This window comes from Notamacropus eugenii, chromosome 2 (assembly GCF_028372415.1).
Source record: "Notamacropus eugenii isolate mMacEug1 chromosome 2, mMacEug1.pri_v2, whole genome shotgun sequence".
In the NCBI taxonomy this organism is placed as follows: Eukaryota; Metazoa; Chordata; class Mammalia; order Diprotodontia; family Macropodidae; genus Notamacropus; species Notamacropus eugenii.
Window position 1 is genome coordinate 484,647,815 of NC_092873.1, and position 22,095 is coordinate 484,669,909.

The 22,095-nt window shown below is 42.5% G+C and overlaps 1 protein-coding gene across 4 annotated transcripts in view; it reads right to left on the reverse strand.

Moving 5' to 3' along the window:
- LOC140529844 (carboxyl-terminal PDZ ligand of neuronal nitric oxide synthase protein-like) overlaps positions 1-22,095 on the reverse strand; it is a 381,739-nt gene that overhangs the window by 62,093 nt on the left and 297,551 nt on the right. For all 4 annotated transcript variants that reach the window (XM_072648807.1, XM_072648806.1, XM_072648809.1 and 1 more), the window contains one exon: positions 16,382-16,490. In XM_072648807.1, the coding sequence (XP_072504908.1) occupies positions 16,382-16,490 (109 nt within the window). The remainder of the gene's footprint in view (positions 1-16,381; positions 16,491-22,095) is intronic.

Sequence of the window (22,095 nt, forward strand, 5' to 3'; positions counted from 1 at the left end):
TGAAAGAAATGAACAAAAAAGACAAACACTAAGACCTGACTGTCCACGGGGAAAGGTACATTTGTTTCATATCATGGAAATACCCAAGATATGTAAACAAGTATGTAGTCATAAAAGGGAGAATGAAAAAAAGAAAGAAAAAAGGAGGAAAGGAAAGAAAGAAGGAGGGAAGGAAGGAAGGAAAAAAGAAGGAAGAAAGGAAGGAAAGATGAAGGAAAGAAGAAAGGAAGAAAAGAAGGAAGGGAAGAAAGAAGAAGGAAGGTCGGAAGGAAGGAAGAAAAGAAGGATGGAAGGAAGGAAGGAAGGAAGGAAGGAAGGAAGGAAGGAAGAAAGGAAGGAGGTTTCCAATTATCTTTCTATGGTCCAGACATTACAAAGACATCAGAGAGCCAAGAAGCTCAACCACTGGATGAAAATGAAAGACACCTCCCACAAATTCATGTTGATCCATCTGTTGATCACCTGGGTATCTGTTTTACACTGGAATGATAATTATAAGAGTTTATCTACTGCTTAAAATACAGTTTTCATATTGTTGTCGTTTAGTTGTTTCAGTCGTGTCTGACTTTTCACAGTTTTATTGGCAAAGACATTGGAGTGGTTAGCTATTTCCTTCTTCAGCTCATTTTTTAGATGAGGAAACTGAGGCAAACAGGGTGAAATATCTTGTCCAGGTCACATAGCTAATAAGTGTCTGAGGCCACATTTGAACTCAGGCCTTCCAGACTCTAGGCTTGGTGCTCTATCCATTGCATCACCTACCTCACTTTTCCACATACTTTTTCTCATTTACTCCCTACAACAGCCCTCTAAGGTGTGACTATTATCCCCATTTTACAGATGAGGAAACTGAGGTTCATGGAGGTTAATAAGTAAATTGCCGTAGGCCACATAGTAATTAAGTGGTAGAGATGAGACTCAAAGCTCTCTTCCCTCTCCCCAGAACTTTGAAAATGGATTTTAATAAATATATCACCAAATGAATGGAGAAGAGTATAGTGCTGGAACTCAGCTTTGGCAAGGGCTTCTTAAACCAGAACAGAAGGCTGTGCTCTGGAGGACTCTGGATGTGTTGCTTCATCACTCATCAATCATGAAAAGATGCACATAAAACCCGACAGGAATTTTAAAACCTAAGCTCTACTTCAAAGCTTATGAGCGGCTTTGCTATCCAACATCAAACATGAGCAAAGTGCCAACAAGAGACCATTCATCTGGCTATTCCAAGAACTGAGCTCAACGATGTTGTTTGGTAACTTTTCAGTCGTGTCCGATTCTTTGTGACCCCCCCCATTTGGGGTTTCCTTGGCAAAGATACTGGAGTGGTTTGCCATTTTCTTCTCCAGCTCATTTCCCAGATGAAGGAACTGAGGCAAATAGGGTTAAGTGAATTGCCCAGGGTCACACAGTTTGTAAGTGTCTGAGGCCACATTTAAACTCACAAAGATGAGTCTTCCTGACTCCAGACTCGGCCACCTAGCAGCCTTAAATGCTTAATAACTGTAGATGCTTTCCACTTCTCACTTGGAAGCTCAGTGCCCTAATTTTAGGTTTGCTACCTGACTCTCACCTCCACCTGATGCCTGTGAAACACGTGGTCCCAGGGTTTTTCCATGTATTTTTCTTGCAGATAGTATAAAAGTGGAGTGAAAGGGATCAGGAAAAATCCTGTTTCCTCAGCCTCCCGGGATCAGATCATATGATTTAGAACCAAAAAGACATGAGACATTAGAGTGCATATAGTCCAAACCCTACCATTTTACAGATCAAGAAACTAAGTTTGAGAGAAATTAAGTGACCTGCCCAAGGTCATGGGTAGTAAGCAGCAGGGTTGTCATGCAGACTCAGCTCCTCTAACTACTTTCCACTACCCTATCCTGACTTTTTACATTTCCTTTTAGCACTGATTACCACCCCCCTCACACACACACACACACACACACACACACACACACACACACACTTCATTCTTAATAGATGTCAAATACAAAAGCAGGTCACTGAAACTCCTTGCAAGGGAAAATAGTCTACTTGGAAGAAAGAGACCAAAGACCACTTATGGCACAGGCAATAACCATATTTTTCAAAACATATTTATATTTTTCTTCCTTCAAAAGGACTTTTCTGAAGGAAAAAAAGGGGGCTTTTCTGATTGCCCCAGTTTTTAGTCTTCTCCCACCCCCCAAAAATCACTATTTGTGTTAGTTCAGGAAAATATAAGCCTCTTGAGGGTAGGGACTGTGTTTTGTCTTTGCCTCACCAGTGCCCACTCTTTGACACATACAAGACACTTTAAAAAGCTTACCGATTAATTGCTTAATCTGTAACCTTCTGGAGGTCAGTCTCATGGAGAGAAGCTCCCATAGTGCCCTTTGGTGCTGACAGAGGAAGCATGTTCAGTTTCTGTACGTGACATTTTTTATGTAGTGGGAACATGCTTGTCACTAGTTTCATTATTTTTTTCAATATTAGTTCGGATTACCCAAGTTTGAACATTCAATACAAAGTGGGTTCATCTGATCCCATGCTTCAGCTTCTCTTCCTTAAGGTAAAGGTATTTATGCTACGAATCCTTTTGAAAATACTGAATTTTTATCTGCATTAAAGGAATACAGGAGCATGTTTTATACATGGCTTCCTGCATGTGAATGCTGAATGAATGCCCTTAGCTTTCTGCATGACAGAATGGCTGCTCCCTGCTTCCTATCCCAGACTATTCTTGGAGATCTCTTTCCTGATCCCAATGTGAATGTGGTACCAAAAGCAAACATGGGATTAGGAGAGTCTGTTGCACTCACTCCCTGGGCTGTCCAGTGTCCAGATGGAGATTCTGGCTCTCAGTGGCTGGCTCTGGCTTCACCTTTGGGCTTCAATGTTTCAGTAAAAACATTCAGGTCTGTTGCTTAGCATTTAATAGGCCAGGTCTTCAGGAAGAGTTGCCTTTGCAAAGTTTCTATTAATATCTGTTTTAAGTCCTCTGGGTCATAGTGGAGCAGGGGCTCATCTTTCCACACCCTCAGAGATCTTTGAAAGCTAGAACTTTAAAGCTTTGAAAAAAGCCAGGAGCAAATGGAGATGAGTAAGTGGGGTGACAAAGAGAGACAAGTCGAGTGATGCCAGAAGGCAGCCTCTTCACACCGGGTGGCCCGTATGCTCTAGTCTCTCTTTCTTCTTTTCCCTCCTTCCCCCTTCCTCTATCTCTCTCTGTGTCTCTACTTCTGTTTCCCTCTCCTCCTTCTCCCTCTTTATCTGTCTCTCTCCTTCCTTCTGTCCATCTCTCTTCACTTCTCTTGTCTCCCTCTCCCTCCTTCCTTTTGTCTGTCTGTCTGTCTCTGTCTGTCTCTGTCTCTGTCTCTGTCTCTCTCTGTCTCTGTCTCTCTCTCTCTCTCTCTTCCCCCCCTTCTCTCCTTCCTCTGTGTGTGTGTCTCTCATCTTCTTTCCCCACCCTCTTTCTCTCTGTCTCTCTGTGTGTCTTTGGATTCCATTTTGTTTTCCAGGGCTTGGTAACCTGGATCAAATTTCCCATCTAAAATCCATTTTCTATGAGAAGCAGCCAGGTATTTGTGGGCTGGAGGCTGTCAGGATCAGGCAGAAAGTGGCAACTTTGATATTTTCAGAGCTAGGAGCTGTGTTGAGTGCCACTCATTCAGTTGTGGGTAGAGAGATCTAAAGCTCTTGGGAACACCAATCAGAAGCAATTTGGTGAAAACGGGGGTGTTAGAAAGGAAGATGGGTTAGAACTTTTAGCCCCTTAACTCATGTCACACAGAGAAGCTTCTTGTTCATGTAGATGCAGACCCCTTAGGCCTTCCCTGTGCATCACTGAAGGCAAAGATGCAGCTATTAGACATTTTTCATGGGAGGCCAAGTTGTACATATCTATTTCGTGACTCATGAGGGTTGTACCACTGGGATTCTCCACTTTTTCCTTTCAGTAAGCTCCAGGCCTTGGCCTTCAGGCTTGAACAATGACTCATCACAGGGGAGATCACAGGGGAGGAGGGAGAACAGAAAAAGGTATGGAATGTTCTTCAGCTCTACCAGTTACCTGGGAGCCAGGGTCACTACAGGAGGTAGAAGGGGCATGGAGAAGAAGGCTTATCACTCACTAACAACGACAATAAAAATAACAAGCATCTACATAGCACTTTAAGGTTTGCAGTGCTCTATACACAGGCTATTTCATCTCCAGAACAATTTCAGGAGGTGGGTACTATAATCATCCCCATTTTTACAGGCAAAGAAACTGAAGGCAAAGAAATGTTAAGTGACTTGACCATGTTCACACAGCTAGTAACTCTCTAAGGTCAAACTGGAACTCAGGCTTTTCTGACTCTAAGGCTATGACTGTCCACTGAGCCATCTAACTGTCTTGGGTCTTGACGATTTCAATTTCCTCATCTGTAAAATGAGGAAAATGAAATTTATCTCACTGGTTTGTTGCTAGGATGAAATGACATGTGTGTGTATAGGCAGATCTACACACACACACACACACACACACACACACACACACACACCCACGCAAACACATGAAAATCTTGAAGGATTATATAAATATTAGCTGCCACAGTGGACAGAGGACACTGGAGCTGAAGTTAAGTAGGTTTGAGTTAAAATTTGACCTCAGATACTTGCTAGCAGTATGACCCTGTTCAAGTACCTTAACTTCTGTCTGCCTCAGTTTCCTAATCTGAAAAAATGAGGATAAGAATAACACCTCACAGGCTTGTTGTATAAAATGGGATACTATTTGTAAAGTGCTCTGTGAACCTTAAAGCACTGTAAATGCTAGCTATCATCATCATTATTGTCATTGTCTAGACTATTTTACTCAAGGGGTCTGAAGGGGAGTCTGAACAGACTCAGAAAGCAGATACGGAAAACGCAGACTGAAGGACAGCGATGCAATACGCTTCAGCACCACGGATCATAGATCTTTGGAAAGAAGCAGGCCTGCATGTGGGTCTAAAGGTAGCCTAGTGTAGGGTCCACACATTAAAAAAGGCAGAATCAGGTGTTGTACTGCCTTCCTTCCCCATACTGCATGGTGGGCATGTGGTGAATATTTAAGTTTTTTGACATTAAAGATAGCGAATTTGCTGCAGGATAATGAAACAGGCCAGAAAGGCTGCATCGACTCACCTGATAAATAGTCTAGGGGATATGAATAGTCAGTTTTCAGAGGAAAAAAAGCTAAGTTATCCATAGCCATATAAAAACGTGCTAAATCACTAATACCTAGAGAAAAAGAATTAAAATAACTCTGAGGTACTGCTTCTCACACCCAACAGGACAAAATTGACAAAAATGGAAAATGACAAATGTAGAGGGGTTATGGGCAGCTAGTTGGCACAGTAGATAGACTGCCAGGCCTGGAGGCAGGAACACTCATCTGAGTTCAAATCCAGCCTTAGACAAGTTCTAGCTGTGTGATCCTAGGCAAGTCACTTCACTCTGTTTGCCTCAGAGTCCTCATCTGAAAAATGAGTTGGAGCATACTGCTCCAGTTTCTTTGCCAAGAAAACCCTAAAAGGAGTCACAGAGGGTCAGACGCAACTGAAACAACTGAACAACAATAAAGAGGGGCCAATAAAGAGGGAAGGCACATACATTAATGCAATGTTGGTGGAGCTGTGAATGGGTTCAATCATTCCATTCGGCAATTTTGAACTATGCCCCCCAAATCTACTGAACTATGAATACCTTGTAACCTGGCCTAACCCTCTAACTCAATCCCCAAAGAGGAAAATGACTCATATGTACAAAAAATATTTATAGTAGTCCTTTTTGTGATGGCAAAGAACTAGAAACTGAGAGGATTCCCATCAATTGGAGAATGGATTAACAAGATAAGGTATACAAATTGTGCCATAAGAAGTGATAAAAGGGGTGGTTTCAGAAAAACCTTGGGAAGACCTGTGTGAACTGATGTGAAGTGAGAAGAACCAGGGGAACAAAGTCTATGACAACAATATTGTAAAGACAGCTTTGAAAGACTTAGTAACTCTAAGCAACATAGAGACCAACCACAATTCCAAAGAGCTCTTGATGAAACATGCTAGCTGTCTCTAGATTGAAACGTGGAGTCTGAGTGCAGATTATGTGTGTACATACATGTATATGTATATGTACATGTATATGTACATACACATATCTTTAGGTCCTGGCCAGTGCAGGAATCACTAAGGCTTCTGTAACTATTCCCTTAATTATTTTAAACTAAAGTATGTTCTCCTTTAGTGGTTGGTAGTATAAAAATAAAATCCTTAAAAGTCCTAAAGAAAGGTTATATGCTGATTTCAGGGAACAGGGCCAGATGAAAGGGAATTATCCTTTGTTGTCACCATAAACAAAGCTACATGGGAAGGGTCAAAGGGGTATGAGAAGACAGGAATGGGAGACAGAGATACTAACGAGTCAAACCTTGGGACTGTCTGGTGGGAGAAAAGAGGTGATCATGGAATTCCAGTCAGATTATGGGTACTACAGTAGGTATCAAATTTTAACAAACTGCAAATAAAATAATAAAAAATCATATTGTAGTCGTTGTGAGTTCTTGCTGCCTTGGACACTGCATTGAAAGCGTGGAGTGCTGAATTCGAGGAGGAAAGAAAAAAATGTTTTTTGAAATGAGAATGTGGATATCTGTACTCCAATAAGCCATCTTCTTTCTCCTTCCTTCCTTTTTTCTCCCTTTCCCTCTTTTTTCTTCCTTCCTTCCCTTCCCTCCTTTCTTTCTTGACTTTTTGGTCTTTTCCCCAATGGCTGCCTTGGGCCCCAGAAATATTCAACCTGTACAGAGCTTTATATCATATGATCTGGTCTTTTCAGTTTCCAAATATGTAAAGTAGGGATAATTATATAGCCTACTCCAACTCACAAAAATGCTTCTGCAGAAGAGGAGGGGGTGGGGGACTGCTTTTGGCTTTTTTTGGTGTGTTCCCATCACTTAGGACAGTATTAGGTATAGAACGGGTGCTTCTTAAATGCTTCTTGAAATGAAATTAGGCTCTTTACTTTCTTTCCTCCCTCTTCCCAATCCAACCAGTTACCAAGGCTTGGGGAGTCTTCCTCTACAATACCTTTTGCACCTTCCCTCTCTCTCTACTTACATGGCCACAGCCCACATCACCTCCAACTTGGATGATGGCCATCACTATTATATTAGTTCTCTAGCATCAGTGCTCTCTTCAATTCAGCCTATACACTGCTGCCACATCAATCTTCTAAAGCACATGTCCCACCATGTCATTCTCCATATTCAGGAATCTATAGTGGCTCTCATCATATCAAGGATCAAACTAGCTCCTCAGCCCAGCCTTAAAGCCCCTTCCCAGGCTAGTTCTAGCCTTTCCTTTCTACATCTATTTTACGCTACTACTGCTGCTGCTGCTCCTACCACTGCTGCTACTAGAACTACTATGACTACTGCTGCTGTTACTGTTGCTACTGATGCTTCCACTACTGCTAGTATTGCTCCTGCTGCTAGTACTTGCTACTGCTGCAGCTGCTGCTATCCACCACCACCATCACCACCATCTCCATCACTACTAACTACTACTACTACTGCTACTACTGCTACTACTACTACTACACACACATGTACACACCGACACACGCAAGTACATTCCATTTAAGCAGACTTGTTCTTCTGTGAACTTGGCATTGAATCTTGGACCACCATATCTTTGCAAAGGCTACCACTATACCTAAAATGGACTTCATCCTTAGCTCCCTGCCCTAGCTTTCTTCAAGGCTGGCCTCAGGCACTCCCTCCTCTAGAAAACCTTTCGTGCTCTCCCTCATTGTTAGTATTCTCTCCTCACCTTTCCTTCCAGAAATATCTTCTGTTTCTTTATCTGTTGTTCCATAACAGATATATTTCTATGCATTTATTTGTCCATCCTCAGGAGAATATAAGCTCCTTGAGTGCACGGACTTTATCTCTGTGTGCTCAGTGTCTGTCATAATGCCTTGAACCCCACATATACACTTAGTAAAAGCTTCTTGAATTTTACCTATTTGAGTCTTCCTAAGTTCCTCAGGACCAGAGAGGAGAAGCAGACTCTGGGGTCCAACCCTTTGTAGGTTTCGAAACCTCTTCATCTGTCATATGCAGCGTTACAAATATGGCAGTGTCACAGACTAGATATCTTTAAACTGCCTTCTCCCCTCCCCCATTAGCATAAGAATTAGACAAATAGAAATGGATAAACATTTTCCCAGAGTAACTTATCCAATAATTGTAAAGTATAAAGTTAACTCATGAGGCACTGCTCAATTTTCAGACTCAAATCTATATTATTCAACTAATATTCATTAAGTAGCTATTGATATGCCAATATTAGGCATCAACTTGAACCCATGTTGAGAATTAAACTGGCAAGCTGGGCTGGCTCTCTCTCTCTCTCTCTCTCTCTCTCTCTCTCTCTCTCTCTCTCTCTCTCTCTCTCTCTCTCTCTCTCTCTCTCTCTCTCTCTCTCTCTCTCTCTCTCTCTCTCTCTCTCTCTCTCTCTCTCTCTCTCTCTCTCTCTCTCTCTCTCTCTCTCTCTCTCTCTCTCTCTCTCTCTCTCTCTCTCTCTCTCTCTCCTCTCTGGCAGGTTACTTAGGAAAACTCAACCACATATACATACATATACATATATACGTAAACGTATACGTATACATATGCCCACACAAACACACGACTCTAAAGCCTCTAAATTTCATAACAGATAAACACTAACATTTTTCAGTTGACTAATATTTAGAAAACAAATGTATTTCACCAACCACCTCTTTGGACAAACCCACTGTCCAAGTGAAACCTGAGTTTTAGTCATGGCTCCATTACCAGCTAAACTACCTCTGTGATCACAGGCCATTCATTTCATCTCCATGGGCTTTGGTTTCTTCATCTGCAAAATGAGATGGATCTGGTGACCACAAAGGTGCTTTCTAAGCTCTCTGATTCACAGGACCATAGATTTAGAGCTGGAGGCATCCCTTAAGGTTCTCTGGTCCAATGCTTTCATTTTATTTTATTAATACATATTAATTTTTATTATGAACCTAAATCCAATAAAGTGACTATTTCCATATATACAGTGGAACACTATAAGAGGATTGTATGTCAAACTGTGAATCTTTATTTCATGTAACTTGCTTTTAAAAAAAGTATATCATACATTCCATACATTATCTTTAGAACTGTCCTGCTTCCTTTTGAATTTCTTTCTATTCTCTTTGGTACATTTAAAAAATGTTTCATTGACTTCTTTTTTGGGATAACAATTGCTAAATCGTCCTTTTCCCCCTTCCCGCAGCTTTTCAATAAAAAAAGAAGAAAAATCCTTGTAAGAAATAAGTAGAGTTGAACAAAAGAAATCTATAAAATGGTTACATTCAAAAATCTTTTTCTCTTTCTTCCCCTTGGGTCCATCACCCATCTGCCAAGGGATGGGCAATGTGCATCATCATCAGTCCTCTGGAGACGTGGCTGATCAGTGCATTGACCAGAATTCTTAAGTCTTTCAAAACTGTTTTTCTTTACAATATTCCTGGTCTTAAATAAATCGTTCTACTGGTTCTGCCCATTCTACTTGCCTCAGTTCAGACTGCCCAAGATGCTCTGAAAAATGTCTCTTCCATCATTTCTTGTGGCACAACAATAATTCATTCCATTCATATACCACAAACCACGCAGCCACTCCTGTTCTCGACTTTTCTCTTTCTGGATCAGGAAGTTGGTTTTGCTTGTGATTATTCCCTCCCAATTATTATCCTTCCTCTTAACTCCTCAATTTATTTCCTTGTTGAGTCCGATATCTTTCTGCTGCAAATTGGGTTTTTGTATATATGTGTGTTCAACAGTTCAGATAAGAGTTAGGTTTAATTGATGCTGGCTTCTCCAACTCCACCTTTCTTCTCACACAGCCCAATTACAACTACAATTTTTCATTGTATGTCATGGTTACTATTTGAATTGGTGCAGTTTTTAGGCTTTTGATGCAGTATGATCTGACTGCCTCTATTCCAGTAGCTATCTTGGTCAGAAGTTCCTTTCTTATACTGACAGGGAAACTGAGGCCTGCAGAAGTTGAGTTTCCCAAGGTCATACGGGTACTGAGTAGCAATACTGGGATTCAGACTCAGGCCTCTGACTCTAAATTCCATCTCTCCTGGGGATACATTGCCCATCGTGCAACTTGCCTTTTTCCCCACATTAGGAAAACAACAATCCACAGAGCACTGTGCCAGGATTCAAGGGGAGGTGCAGTGTCTGGAGAAGAAACATCTCTGCCCTTGACAAGACTCACATCCAGAGGTTGCCAGTAGCTTATTTTGTTCCCTGATTGTGACTTGATCTGTTTTAACACTGCAAGGATCTATAATTTTGTCAGCAGGCAGGACCTTCTCTATTGATGGAAGTCACAACTCTTTTTAAAAATTTATTAAGAATTTATTTAAATTTATTAAGAATAATAACAACAGCTACCATTTATGTCATGTTAAGGTTTGCAAAGTACTTGCCATAAATCATCTCATTTGATCCTTCCAACAACCCTGCGATATGGAGGCTACTATTATACCCCCTTTGCAGATGGGGAAACCAAGAGCAAGGAAGGTTGAATAATTGTGCAGGATCACGCAGCTACTAAGGATATGAACTCAGGTCTTTTTGATTCCATATTCAGAGCTCTACTCATTATACTGCCCAGTTCTCCAGTTTTGAAAGTTGGTGTGAATGATCACCCTGTGTAATGAGCATCTCCAAAGTTAGCAAGGTTCATTCTTGGGAAACAGACCTTTTTCTAGGGCTGTGATTGAAGTTTGATAACAGTGAGGTTTAATAGCTCCTGTCAGAGTTCGTGCTGCACTGACAGGGCCTTTGTGAATCCAGGGTCATGGCTGTGCCAGGATGAGGTATGGAAAAAGGAGTTGGGTAGAGAAATCTGCCTTGACCCTCAGCCACCCCGTGACTTTGGTTACCACCTATGGTCTGATCTTTGGAAGGACTATGAGATTTATGGAGAGTTTCAGGCTGAGGGGTGGAGGTGGGGAGGGTGTTTTTAACTTGTCAATGTTCAGCATCCCTAAAATGTTTTCTCATTTAAAACTAAAACAAAATGGTCTGTCAAAGCAAAACATGGTTGGCGTTTTTCATCTTAGCAGTCTCTCTGATGGATTTCTCACTAATAAATGCACATTTTAAGTTTTAAAAACAAGCTCTTCCCTCAGAAATCTAGGCCTGGCTACTCTTTCTTAGGCCCTACCAGGCAGGTGATTAATTCCTTAGTAGAATAATCAGTATTGCTAAACATCTACTGCCAACTTAAAGCCAGCTCAGCAACCACCCAGCTGCTCCCACTCCCACCCCCACCCCCAATCTAGCAGGAACAGCGTCACCAGAGGAAATGAGCTCTCCCCACCCAAACCAATTGAGTCCTGATTGCAGGCCAAATTATTTCAAGGAGCTGCCCATGCAGATAATAGAAGAGATTATGCTGACTGTTATTAATCACCAACACTTCATGCACTGATGGTCTGATAAGCAGGAAATGACAACCCCTCTTAATCAGGGCAAACGGCTGCTGCATCTTCAGTGGGCTGGGAGCAGAATGACAGGAGGGCACCTTCCACTCAGGGCTGAATGACAGGGGTCACACAGCACAGACTACACAGCTTCACGGAGATGGCTCAATCTGAGGCAGCAAGTACCTCCAACTTTGTGCCCTCAAGGTCAGAGAGAGGAAGCAAGAGAACCTGTCAGGTGCTCATGTGATCACAGGCTTCTGTTCTCTCTCACAAGAATCGTACCTACTCTGTCTTGGGGTCAGCCTTAGCATGTCTGTTCAGTAGAACATGCTCCCTCACGAATCCATGTATTTTAAACAACATGAAGTCAGCAGCGTAAAATAGAAATGGTCTGGGGTTTCGAAAAAGTAGGAGGATCTGTGTTCAAATTCTCACCCTGCTCCTTGTGACCTTGGGTAAGCCACTGAAACTTTTTTAGTTCATTCTCTTACCTGTAAAGTGGGGAGGGGGGAAGAGATTATTTCTTTTTATATTTTCGACTTAAATATTAAAACTTAAATACACAATAAGAAAAAAACCCTTTATAAACAGGGAGATCATTTCTACTGTCCTTTACAATTCACTCCAAGTTTCTTCCAATCCTCCCCCTCCCCCAATCCTGCTAGTATACATCCCAATTTACACTAACAATTTCTCACGTATTGGCTCCTCCTTTAGACTGTGAGTCCCTTGCAGGTAAGTACTATGCTTTTGTCTTCCTTGTTGCCCAGGGATTGGCACAGTGCCTGCAGCACAGCAGGCACTTCGTAAATACTTATCAACTGTTTACTTTGCAGCTGGGAAAACTGAGATGCAGAGAGATTGCAATTCTTTTTGCAGAAGGATCTAGTGGTACAATCTAGTCCTAAAAGCATAGGACTGGAAAAGACCCGGATTTTCATCCAAGGACCCCTCCCCATCCACAGAGTCACACAAAGGGCTCTGCTTAAGTCCTCTGTGCCTCCCATCTCTCGTACTCCTAGTAAGTGGAACTTGTATTTTCTTTAAAGTATGGTATGAGAAAACGAGACAACACTATCAGGGCAGTTTCTGCTCTTCGGAGGATCCGTGGGCTCCACATCAGACTCCATTGTGCAGGTAGGTGGCTCACTGGACAGAGCACCAGGCCTTGGATCAGGAAGACCCGAGTTCAAGTCTGCCCTCAGATTCTTACTAGCTGTGTGACTAAGCAAGTCACTTAACCCTGTTTGCCTCAGTTTCCTCATGTGTAAAACAAACTGGAGAAGGAAATGGCAAACCACTCTAGCATCTTTGCCAAGAATATCCCAAATGGAGCCATGAAGAATGAGACATGACTGAGAAAGGAACAACAAACAACAGGCTCCGATCCAAGATATAATAACATTAGAACATCTATGGCTGTTCTACATGCTACAGTACTACTGCACAGGGGTTGGGGAATAAGACCATTAAACACATTGAAGGGATTTCCACTCTGTTATATGCCTCCTAAGAGGCATTTACTTGGATGTTATCTAGAGAAGAGCTAGAGAAGGAATCCAGTCCAGAGTTCTACCTGCAGACCACAGTCTTTCCTGCAGAACCATCCCCAGGTTGGGGATCCACCATCCACCATCATCCCGCATTTCTCCCAGGGTCTGTATCTCCTCTGGGTCATTTCCTATTCTTCATGGCCTATAACCCTTCTTCCCCCACTTGGTATTTTTATCTCTCCCAAGGGTAAACTCCCCTAACCAACAGCACCTTAAAAATGAATATCCGGAAAGCTTGCTCCCCACCCTTCCCTGATTTTCCTTCCATTGTTTAACAATTTACTTCTCTTTCCCAGTATGGACACCAGCCCTCACCATCGTCACGAGGGCTCTGCGACAAGGCTCCTGTCGAGGCTACAAATAGTTCACTCAGATGCATGGCCACTGGCCAAGTGGGGCTCGGGAAGCCAACTCAGTGAAGAATTAGGACCTCCTTAAGGTGCGGGTGAAGGAAGAGAAACACACGGAACAGGGCTGACTGGCCCCAGATATTTGTGATGGATGACCAGTCCAGAGGGGAAACAGAGGGCTGCCTCAGGTCTCATGGGAAAATGAACCCTATATTCTGGGCTGGCCTCCAAAATCAAAGGGCGAGGGAGTAATTTCCAAAGACTTAATTATTAGCTGAAAAAAAGAGGATATATTCTGCCTTTTATTTTTTAAGTGCTGCACAATGTTTGTGAGGCAGGACAGGTTCCCAAAATTGTTTGCCTTTAGTTTGGCCTCTGTTAGAAAGTCTACTTGTTCTGTATGCCTTCTCAGCCCCACCCAGCAGGATTAATGGATAAAGTCATGAAAGCAGTATCAACAACATAGGATGCTTCATCCCATCACAGTTGGGGGAAGTGGGTATGATCTCCAAGGGAGAAAAAATGGTTTATAGTTAGACTCATATAATATTAGAATTGGAGAGGATTGAATCTAGCCTTTTCCTTTCACAAATGAGGAAACAAGCTAAGAGAGATGAAGTGATTCATTTAAGGTTGGTCACCCTGGCCAGCATTAGAACCCAGATATCCTAAATCCTAGGTTGGTTCTGATGGGGTGCTTGCGTGCCTGTGCTTGGACCCCAATTCTAAAATCAATTTCTCTCTAAAAATCACACTTCTCCCTAGCCTCAGAATACTATCCCAGGCAGTTTCTTCCCAGCCCAAGGAAAGCTTGCCCGAGATCTCTCTTCTTGACACAGTAGCCAGTTGTACCTATGTATTTATTAGTTTGAACCAGCTGTGTACTGGCTGAACTGGCTATGTACTGGGTCATAAACATATTTACTACTCACTGACCAATCATATGCATCCTAGACTTACATATGGATACTCCCTTAGGTTTATCTTGTCTACCAAGACATTGATGGGAAGAGCCTGGGTATTTCTTCGTCAATTCTGAACCTTAGTTGACTTAGCGACAATTCAGGTCTAAAACCACACCTCCATGTACCCCCCACCCCCTTGGGCTATTTCCCAGTGAACTCTGGGTAAAATACCTGCGCAGTAGATACTAAAAGTTCATGTTCCTTTAAGAACTAACCACTCCCTAATCCCACCCTGAATCACCTAGTTAGTATATTTGGCACATGTTTTACTATAGAATACTCTATATAAACCTTACCTGTACCCCATTCAAATTGTAGGTTCCCTAAGAACTCTTGCCTGCTGAAAAGCATAACAATAAATCTTTACCAGCTTGACTTCAAGAATGCTTGAGTCTGAGAATTTATTCCAGATGGCCCTCCCCTGTACTCTGTATTTTTTTTTGGGGGGGGGGTTGTCTCAGAAAATCAATCACTCTCCCCTTTCCAGTCCTCTTCAGTTCAGGTACTTAGCCAACAGAGTTGCTTCCTAATTTTCGTAATTGTGTTTTTAAGCTGGATGACTCCTGGGTAGGCAATAGCTCCATGGACCTTTGAAAGGCATCATTTATTGGAATGGGGAAATTCCCAGCCCAAAGGAATTATTTAGGAAGACAGGGTAACTGACTTGCCTAAAGTCACATACCCAGCTCCTTAATCAAGCCTGAGTATACTGCGTTCCAGTTACTGAGTTGGAAAGACCCTAGCAGGCACAGCTGTAAAAGCCACATGCCCTGATCCCAAGCCCTGGGTTTGAATCACTGGTTGAAATCTCACCTTAGGAAAAGGTCCTTAAAACTCATCCCAGCCTTGATCTTCCATCTGTTCCCAAAGCAGAATTCTTTATAACAGTCTATAGAACCCCTGAACCTCCCTATGCAGGGTTGTGTTTGTAATTATTTAACAAGCAAGTAGCTCTTCAATGGGAAAAAAAATCATGTATGCATGACACCCTTTTAAGCTTGATCTGCATAATTAACATTTTCCTCCATCATTTTCTTAAGTCTAGACAGTCAACAAAAGAATAAATCAAGGCTTAATTTGTAATATTTGCTGAATTTCTGAGGTGTAAATACACTGAAAATTTAACAACTAACACCTAGGTGGCACAATGGATAGGGCCTGGAGTCAGGAAGTTCTAAATTTAAATCTGGCCTCAGACACTTCCTAGCTGTGTGACCTTGAGCAAGTCACTTCACCCGGTTTGCCTCAGTTTCCTCATCTGTAAAATGAGTTGGGGAAGGAAATGGTAAACCTCTCCAGTACCTTTGCCAAGGGAGTAACCTCAAATGGGGTCACTAAGAGTCAGATATGACTGAAAAAAAATGACTAAAAAACCAACAATGACCCAGGGTAAGTTAAGTGACCTATCTGCCTCAGTTTCCTCACCTATAAAATGGGAATGATAATAGCACATAGCTCACAGGGTTGTTATGAGAATCAAATGAGATATTTGTAAAGCACTTAGCAGAGTGACCAGCACATAGTAGGCACATTAATAAACACTAATTCCCTTCTCTTTGAGCCAGCTCAAGTGGCTCCAGTCAACCCCTGATTGTGGCAGGATAAGAACACAGGATTTAGGACTAACAGATCATTGACCCCAAAACACTAATTCTACAGGGGAGAAAAATGATGCTTAGGTTTGCCACATAATCTAGCCCACAGTGACCCACGTAAGATGAAGTAGAGTCAGGATTCAACCCAGGGATTGCTCCTCCACATCCACTAACACACCTCCCTTCACAACCCAGACTGAACTGAAGATGACTTGGGTAATGCTGAGGTGAGTTAAAGAGGAATTTCTGCTGTGTCTGACAGCCCACCTTTAAATCTTGGTAACCCTCAATAAAGAAACAAGGTGATGTGGGACTGGGCTTGCTCTGGACACACAGGAGGACAAAAATAACAATTACAAGAACTAATTAGAATATTGGCCCTGCCCTTTCCCCTTTACCTTCTTCTTGGACTTAAAGACATTACACCTGAAGATGTTGCTGGAACCATCTCTGGCGATGTAGCTAAAGATCTTTAGATCCTGAGAATCATGAGAGACATAGAAGATCCTACAAGGAAAATAAATAGAGAGAAGTTAATTAAGGAGAAGACTGCAGTCAAAACTCCAATGTAGAAACCTCCAATGACACACTGAAGATGGAGTCAGATAAGGCTGCACCATGAGAAAAGACCCATGGCAGGAAGGAAGGTTAGCCTGAAGCACTTCTTTTCTCTATGTTCCAGGAGCAATGGAACATAATGGAGGTTTGTTTGGGTTTTTTTTTGGGGGGGGGGGATTAGGAACTGACCCTCAGCTAGTGGTTAACTTTTTTCTGATGATTTGAGGGTGAGGAGACAGACATTTATTTGTGGGTGAACAGAATGGAGAGAAGTTGGGTTACCTTTTCAAAGAAAGGAAACAGAAATCAGTCACAGAATGCTAGAGCTGATACAAACTTAAGAGACAATTTAGTCTAATTCTCTCACTTTATAAGAAGAGAAACAGAGGCAGTTAAGTGGTACAGGGCAGCAGTGGACCTGAGTTCAAATCCAAACCTCAGACATTTACCAGCTGTGTGACCCGGGACAAGTCACTTCACCTCTGCTTGCCTCAGTTTTCTCAACTGTAAAATGGGTAAAATCATAGTATCTACTTTATTCTGAGGATCAAATGAGATATTTTCTAAGTGCTTACTACTTAAGCATCTGGCATATTTCTTGTTGTGCAGTAATTTTCAGTTGAGTCTGACTTCATGACCTGGGGTTTTCTGGGCAAAGATACTGGAGTGGTTTCCTATTACTCCAGTTAATTTTACAGATGAGGAAAGTGAGGGGAAAAGGAATAAGTGACTTGCCTACGGTCACACAGCTAGTAAGGGCCTGAAACCAGATTTGAACTCAGGAAGATGGAGGTCCGGCTCTCTATCCATTGCACCACCTAATAGGCACTTAATGTTTAAAAAAAATTATGGGGGTGGGGGTGGAGAAAGGAACGGAAGGGTAGGGACTTACCCAGAGTTACAAAGCCAATTAGTAACACAATGAAAGTCAGGTCAAACAGAAAGCATGTTCATTAAGAAACAGGCTGTAACCCAAGCAAATGGTGTCATGAGCTAAGTAAAGTTTACCCTCCTTTCTAACTTGGGGAGGGGAACAGACAGACCCCTGTCTGGGCCAACTAGTCCCCATTTATGCAGTTAAAGAACTAACTGAGTTCTCACAACCAGGGTGCCAGAGAAGCGACTATCTTTGGCAGGTCAACCAAGTCAAAAGAAAGAAGGGTGTTCCCCCCAGGCTGAGGCAGAGCCTGAGATCCACAGGGCCCCACAGAATTGTAACTCTGCTTCCCCTTCCCACCCTGTCAGGGAGCTCCCTGGTGGCCCTCCTATCCAGAGTGGGCTCTCCTGGTTTACTGCAAAGAGAAAAAGTGAGATCTTCAGATCCTTCAGTTCAATGAGACTTCTAAAGAGTGATTGGAGAGGCTGTTTATATAACAGGTGAAGTCAGAATGTCCTCAGGCTGCCCAGCCTGGCTCATTTCCCCCCACCCTGCAGAGTAAGGGGAGGGTTTGAATGGCCATAGAGTTGTCTTCAGAAAGTTCAGGCCATAAATTGCTTCTGTGACAAAGCCATCTGTCTGTGTGCATTTCTCTAAGGCATTTTTCCTCAATAATAAAGCAGGACATAACTTATTTTTAGAATGATAAAATAGCCCCTTTGCCTTTATATAACCTGACAACAGAGAGCCAAATCACAACCACAGAGAGACAAGTTAGGAAGCCCAGGAACAGCTCAAAGATGGAGGATGATGATGGGTGGAGAAACACACTGAAATGGGAGAAGGGGAAAGGGGGGCTGTCTTCAACAACCAAGGCCAACAATCCTCTGGTGCTTTCACTCTGCAGGCTCTTCTGCTAGCTTTAGGAGTGATGGAATATAAAAGGGGAAGGAAACAAGTATTTATCCATTAAGCTCCTACTATGTGCTAGGAACTGTGCTAAGCACTTTCCAAAGACACTGAAGAAGAAAACTTGGGGCTTTCACCCTGACTTGGGAGGTGAGTATGTTTATAACGTCGCTAGATCTGTATAGTCCCCATCCTTCCAATGTTAATGAAAGGGCCTTCCTAACTTGTGACTCCGGACTTGGGGATTAAACACATGCTGAGGGGCTGGTGTTGTTACTTTTTCAGTTGTTGAGCTGTTTAAGCGATGTTCAGCTTTCTTGGTAAAGATACCAGGATCGTTTGCAGTTTCTTTCTTCAGGTTATTTTACAGATGAGGAATGGAAGTATACAGGGTCCAGTGACTTGCCCAGAGTCACACAGCTGGTAAATGTCTGAGGCCAGATTTGAACTCTGGAAGAGGAGTCTTCCTGATGCCATGCCCAATGCTCTATCTACTGTACCACCTAGCTGTTCCTGTGTTATTACTGGTCACCCGCAGTGTGCTAAGTGCCTGCTATATATTTCCCTCACGAGAAGGCAGATTTAATTTGTTCAGTTTGCTTTCTGCTTGGAGTTTTTTATTTATTGTTTTTTAATGCTCCAAAGACAGAGATCTAGATTTAAAACCAATAAGAGAGCTATGAACACGAGCTGGCATACCTTTGAGACACAGAGATTCTGAAAGTACTGTACCTAGTGATTGAGGTGAAGCCAAGGTTAATCTTTACCTTGTTGGATAAAGGGTATTTTCAGCTAAGCTGATGACAATCCTTGTACGGGGATAGCCATTCTCCTTGATTCAGAGATCTCTGGAGACTGCTTTTCTAGGGCTGAGTTTTAGAAATATAATACTTCGGTATTAAAAGCAAACAATCTCTAACTAAATAAAAAAAATTAACTAGTTGGCTTAGAGAAAATTTCCAATGAGAGTTTTGCCAGTGAGCTGTTTTATCATCAAACTGTCCTCCAGGACCTCAGGAGCTCTCATGCCTCAGACCACCAGGCTGTCTTGGGGATGCAGAGAGGGTAGGATGCAGTAGATTTCTAGTCTTCATCATTCTCAATCTCATGTCACAAAGAATAGGCTTCTGTAATGGTGAGTTTCCAAAAATGGGAGCCATGACTTGACACCAAAGGGTCAACTAATTAATTAGAGGATCTGCAGGTGGGGCATATATAGGGATGTGCTGGTAAATGGTTAATAGCTGGTTCTATAAAAGGGAGAAAAAGAGATGTGTGCAGAAGACACTTTTAAATTTCATCAAAATCATTAACATTTTCTCCATCACCTTCTTCAGTCTAGACAATCAACAAAACAATAAATCTAGTTCTGATTTGTAGCCGCAGCCAATTTGTGAGGTGCAAATGTTCATGCTTAAAATTTAACAAGCAGCGACAATTGGCATATTCCATCCTCCCAGCGATGGCCAGTGCTGGAGTTTGTTTCTATCATCCCTTGACATTTCACCCCCTCCTTTTATTTGTGCAATTTCCATTCATCTCTCCTCATCTCAGAATGGTTCTGCTCCCTGTTCATCTTCTGGACCTTCCATATCCAGCACAGAATGTTCTGTGCTAGAACCTTGCATACCCCACTGCAACCTAGCCAATTGAACGGCTCCCTACCTATGGCTCCGAAGGCAGAAAACCAATCAGAAGCACTATTATGTGAGCCCCTGTCCCTCTTTACAATCCCCCTACTTTTAACCTGTTTCATTGCTGACCCAGAGAGAGATTGTTCCAGCCTCTCCTAACTTTGAGGGCCTCTGAGTATGAATGCATAGCCAGAAGTGTATATTGTTCATTGCCCATTGCCCCTGTGTGAGGCCTGATTCTTCTGATTCCCAGTACCAGGGTGGGCACCTTAGTCATGCAGGAGATAGCTTCCAGCCCCAATGAGGAAGGTGCACATCCAGCCTTCCTTTGACCTCTCTCAGACTTATTTCCTAAGTCAACAAGAACACAGATATTTATCAAGCATCTAAAGCAGTTGGCTCCCTTTTCAGATACCTCTAACTATTAGAAAAGTTATCCTGAATATTGAGCTAGAACCTAGCACCTAGTAGCTTCCACCTGCTGGCTCTTACTTTGCCCATTGGGCTTACACATAGTAAGACTGACATTCCCACATGACAGTTCTTCTAAGGTCTGAAAGTGGGAATCGGTTTCCTTCTAAGTATTTTCTTTTCCACACTACATGCATCTGTACTTTCTCTAGGCATGTTTTATGTAACATGGTTTCCAATCCCATTACAAACCCAGGTGCCCTAATCTAGAACGCATTCCAGCTTTAGAAAATGTCCTTCCTAAGGGTGATGCCCAGCTCAGAACCAGATGCTCCAGAAGTTCTGTGACTAGTAGAGTGGTACTCTTATCTTCTGACATCCACACCCTCTCCTTCTGTAACTGCAGCTTAAGGTGACATTGGCCTTTGGGCACCCACTCTACGTTGCTGGCTCCCATTGAGCTAGCCTTCAATGCAAACCCCCGGGGTCTTTTTTCATAGTAACTGCTGTTCATTTGTGACTCTCTAGGCTTTTACAGTAAAATCTAAGTATATGACTTTACATTTGTCTCTATTAAACATATCTTGTTTGAGAAGGTTAAATCAATGTCAAGCCCTACTTTGCCACCTAGCAGGTGGCTGATGTTGTAGAGAGGGCTGAGCCTGGAGTCAGGATGATCTAGGCTCTAATTGAGCCTCAGATACTTACTAGCTCTGTGACCCTGGGCAAGTCACTTCCCCACTGTCTGTCTCAGTTTCCTCAACTGTAAAATGAGAATAAGCTCCCAGGATTGTTGTGAGGATCAAATGAGAAAATATTTGTAAAAGCACTTGGCACAGAGTCACTTAATGCATCCTTCCTTCCTTCTTTCCTTCTTCTCCCTCCCTTCTTCTCTGTCTCTCCTTTCCTTCCTTCCTCCCTCCCTCTCTTCCTCCCTCCCTCCCTCCCTTCCTTCCTTCCTTCCTTCCTTCCTTCCTTCCTTCCTTCCTTCCTTCCTTCCTTCCTTCCTTCCTTCCTTCCTTCCTCCTTCCCTTTCCCCCCACCCCTCCCTACTAGAGTACTACTGGTGAATAATCATGAATTGGCAATGCTACCAGACAGTGGCAGGTCCTACTAAACTGGAAAGATTTGGGTACAGACCTAGCAATCAATTTTATTGCCTGTCATCTGAGGTCTAGCTAAGTTGGAGAGGTTCATCACCTGAAACTTTTCCACCAGGCAGTTCTTCTTTGTGTTTTTGGAGGTGGGAGTAGCAATGCAGCAGTGATTGCAGTTCACAAAATCCTCACCAAAGGGTTACAATCTGTTAGCAGAGGGAGTAACTGCATCGATTTATATTGGTTTTTTGGCCCTATAATTCTACTCTCTCATGATTTTGGGGGACCGTAATTCTATCATCCAGCACGTTAACCATCCCTACAAGCTTTACATCATTCACTAATTTGATAAGCATGTCATCTATGTCTCCATCCAAGTTACTCATGCATGTCTTCATCTAAGTCATTTAATCAAAATATCAAATGGAAGAAAAACAAGTGTAGAGCCTGGGCATCCCACTAGACACTCATCTGCAAGACAACATTGATTCACTAATTACCACTTGACAAAATGAATTTAAGTTGGAAAAAAATTCTCATCAGTCTGGGATGGCATGGGCCTACCTGAAGGCAGAATTGTTAGGACATAATCTCTTGATCCACAAACCAGCTTGAATCTTTTAATT